Source organism: Buceros rhinoceros, unplaced genomic scaffold, assembly GCF_000710305.1.
Source record: "Buceros rhinoceros silvestris isolate BGI_N320 unplaced genomic scaffold, ASM71030v1 scaffold13769, whole genome shotgun sequence".
Lineage (NCBI taxonomy): Eukaryota > Metazoa > Chordata > Aves > Bucerotiformes > Bucerotidae > Buceros > Buceros rhinoceros.
Window position 1 is genome coordinate 26,444 of NW_010432358.1, and position 3,230 is coordinate 29,673.

Below are 3,230 nucleotides of genomic sequence, written 5' to 3' on the forward strand. Positions count from 1 at the left end.
AAGAAGCTGTATTACAACTGAAAGTCTCTCTTGTTGCTCTGTAAACATTGCCTCTGGCAGCGTGTGTGTGAAACTGTCTAAATACGCTGTTAATCGTCTCTCTCCCTTGTTGCTTTGTAGCACTCTTTTTTTGCTTTCTCCTAGGGTAGTCTACAATGAAGTCATACAGACTGCTAAATATTACATGAGAGATGTGACTGCCATTGAGTCCGCATGGCTCTTGGAGCTGGCACCTCATTTTTACCAGCAAGGAACGGTACGGAATCGGCATAAAGCCCAAACGGTACCATTGCTGTATTAGCACCTCTTGTATCTGAACTTTTTCAGTGTTGATGTTTTGTTGTTTTCTATTTAATGATGCAAAAATTAATTTGGTTTTGTTTATTGCAGTGGTTTTAATATAAAGGAAGGGGATAATAAATTTATGCATGAGAACTTTTTCTCTATTATCCAGCCAACAGACATGATCTCAGAGTTACAAAAGAGCGTTTCACTGGTCAGTGAAGCCTTCAACCACTTTGACCTTGGATATGTGAACTGGGTGGCGCTTCTCTGAGCAGCACTGTCGCTAGGCAGGGGCACACTTTGCACCATAATTTTAGAGGTGTCTTTGCATGCCTTGCAAATGTTTGTGCAAATGTTGAGCCTTTTTCTGAGCGTTAGTTATGTTTACTGCAAAAAAACCCCAGCTCTGATCTCTCCAAACTGGAAATGACAAGGAACAGCCGCTCTTTGTGCAAACCTTTATTGCAAATTCTGTCATGTGTGACACACACCCCTTTTCTTTACAAGTTACAAATATCTTTTAAAGTTGTTGCCATCCTTTATCAACCTTGTCCCTTGTGAATCTGTCAGTCCGCTGGTCATTCTGAGAACTGGGTCGGTGTTAAATGTTATCTAAATGTTAGTTGGGCTGGAGCTGTTGACTCCACATCGCATGTAAACGCTGTACAGGCAAGATTGCCAAACCGATCTGGCGTGTGAATTTCCTATGGGAGATTAATATCTCCTGAGTTTTATATTCTAAAGTAGTGAAGTTTTTCCAAAATACTGAGTGACGAATTGCACTCGTGTCAGACCTGTGCAAAACGAGAGATCTGTTCGAGCACGTGCACAGCCATGTTGCAAAAATGGCAGTTTCTGATTTTAACAGCTGCTGCGCTATTTGACCTTTCTGACAGTCTGATGTTTGTATTTTCACTTTGGAAAAAAAAAAAAAAGGGAAGCCCTGTGGTGCATGGAGCACCTGAGGACATACCTCTGTGGTCATGCAGGACAGCAGCACTGGCAGCTGCCCATGTCATTGACTTGAAAGGGTGGGGTTTTTGAACGTTGAGCTTGGATAATTCACCTCAGTTATCCAGACACCATCTATAAACGCACTTACAAAGTCGCTGGATCTTTTCTGCCTTTTTTCCATAACACGTTTGACAAAGGCAGTAGTGACCCCTGTGGGGTAGCCCTGCAGTCTTCAGCTGCTGTTAGACTTTCTGCAGGCATGGTATAAAAAGCAGGTGAGCCAATGTCCCACTTGTATCAAACCTGCTCCTGGAATAATTAGTCCTTTTGACTCGCATATTTCCATGTTGCAACATCCCGTTATGATACGACCTCTCCACGGGCTCAATTTTGGGGTGAGGTTTTCCTTTAGGTACGTGGCGTAGGGGAATATGACTCAATGACTTGTTCAGGCAAAACTTGAGTCACTGTTTGTGAGTGAAGAAGATTTCTCTTGAATTGTACTCCCTGCCTCCCTGAGAGAACCTGTTCCTCAAGGCAGTGCCACTGCTGTTGTAGCTGTTCTGTGAGATTACATCAGCACCCAATTTTTACCGTTGCCATCCTTTTGATTTGATAGAGATGAGCTCAATTTGCAGCATGACCTGAGTGTTGCTTTCATCCTAAAATACATGGAAGCTCTGGAGGATAGTGCTGAGGAAGTTTTGAGGAAAACTATCTTTTCCAGTTTGGTCACTTATCAGCCAAGAGGCTTGAGTGTCTTTGTCAAATGTGTAAAAATCAGAAATATTCCTCCTGTGTACAGCTTCGAATCATACATGTAAATGTTGAATAGCAACACACACATTTATGCTAATTTTTAGACATTCAGAGCCCTTTTTCTAGGGAATATACAAGTTTGTGCTAATAAGAGATTCCTGAAATAGGATAATTTTTATTCCTGTCCCAAGTTGAAAACAAATGACAATTGAATAGGGCGCTGTGTGAAAGAGCTTCTTCTGTGGCTTGATCGTGGTCTCAGTCAATTATGTCCCATTCCAAATTTTTGCAGGGCTTTCTTTATGTTTCCATTCCACGTTTTTGCAGGCCCTTTTCTCCCAGGAGCACAGAGGTTCAAAGGCCCAATGCAACTACAGCTGCGGTGTTCGGACATCAATCAAAATCACATCCCTTTCTGTGTGTTTTTACATGCTGGCCACTTGCTTCCAGAGGGAAATAGTTCCTGTGCTTGCAGTCAGTACTGGAGTGCTGGAGGATGGTATTCCATCCCAAGCCAGAACATCACTTTGGGATGCATGTGGCTTTTTGATGTCATAGGGTTATTTTAGCTGTACTGGTAACAAGCACCTTGGGAAGGGCTGACTAATGTTTGAATGTATTTAATCTGGGATTAAGGACTGGAAGTATTCTAGCTGAACATTTCTAGGTGTGTATATGCTAAGCAATATTTATTTTCATTTCTTTTCTTCTCTTGCAGCATCTTTCCCTGAAAGCAAAAAAGGCTAAAGTAGATGACCACTGACTGGACATGACTCGAGTCTTGTGACATCTGCTGCAGAACCAACCAGTGATTGCAAGCTGGCTGCAGTCCATTGAGCAGTCAGTTCATTAGCAACTTGATCTTCCATCGTCGTAGATGTTTAAATGCCTGCCAGGGTCTGTAGGGGTGTATGCATGACATTGTAACCCTATGTAGAGCTTGCATTGTGGACGTCTTATTCTTCACCTACTTGACCACTGTTGTTAATCTGGGCATGTTGCTCCTTTTAAATAGTTAGAAAAACGATTTAAAAAGTAAGAGGACATACAGGACCACAAAAAGCTGAAACCTTCAAGAAGGAAGGTGATTTCCTGGAGTGGTACGGCTGCCTTATGAGAGTGGGGAATAGGGTACCCTGCCTCCTGATACCTAGAGCACTGTGACTACTGCCGGCCAAACTGGGACTGACTCCTGGCGGCAGGAGCTCAGGGCAATGAACCAGCCCTCAAAA

The 3,230-nt window shown here is 42.9% G+C and overlaps 1 protein-coding gene across 1 annotated transcript in view; it reads left to right on the forward strand.

The window, feature by feature from the left end:
- DHX35 (DEAH (Asp-Glu-Ala-His) box polypeptide 35) overlaps positions 1 to 2,974 on the forward strand; it is a gene marked incomplete at its 5' end in the record, with an annotated part of 27,448 nt that extends 24,474 nt beyond the window's left edge. The window contains 2 exons of the mRNA XM_010143761.1: positions 145 to 256; positions 2,717 to 2,974. Coding sequence (XP_010142063.1) covers positions 145 to 256; positions 2,717 to 2,761 — 157 coding nt within the window. The remainder of the gene's footprint in view (positions 1 to 144; positions 257 to 2,716) is intronic.
- Between the last annotated feature and the right edge of the window lie 256 nt (positions 2,975 to 3,230).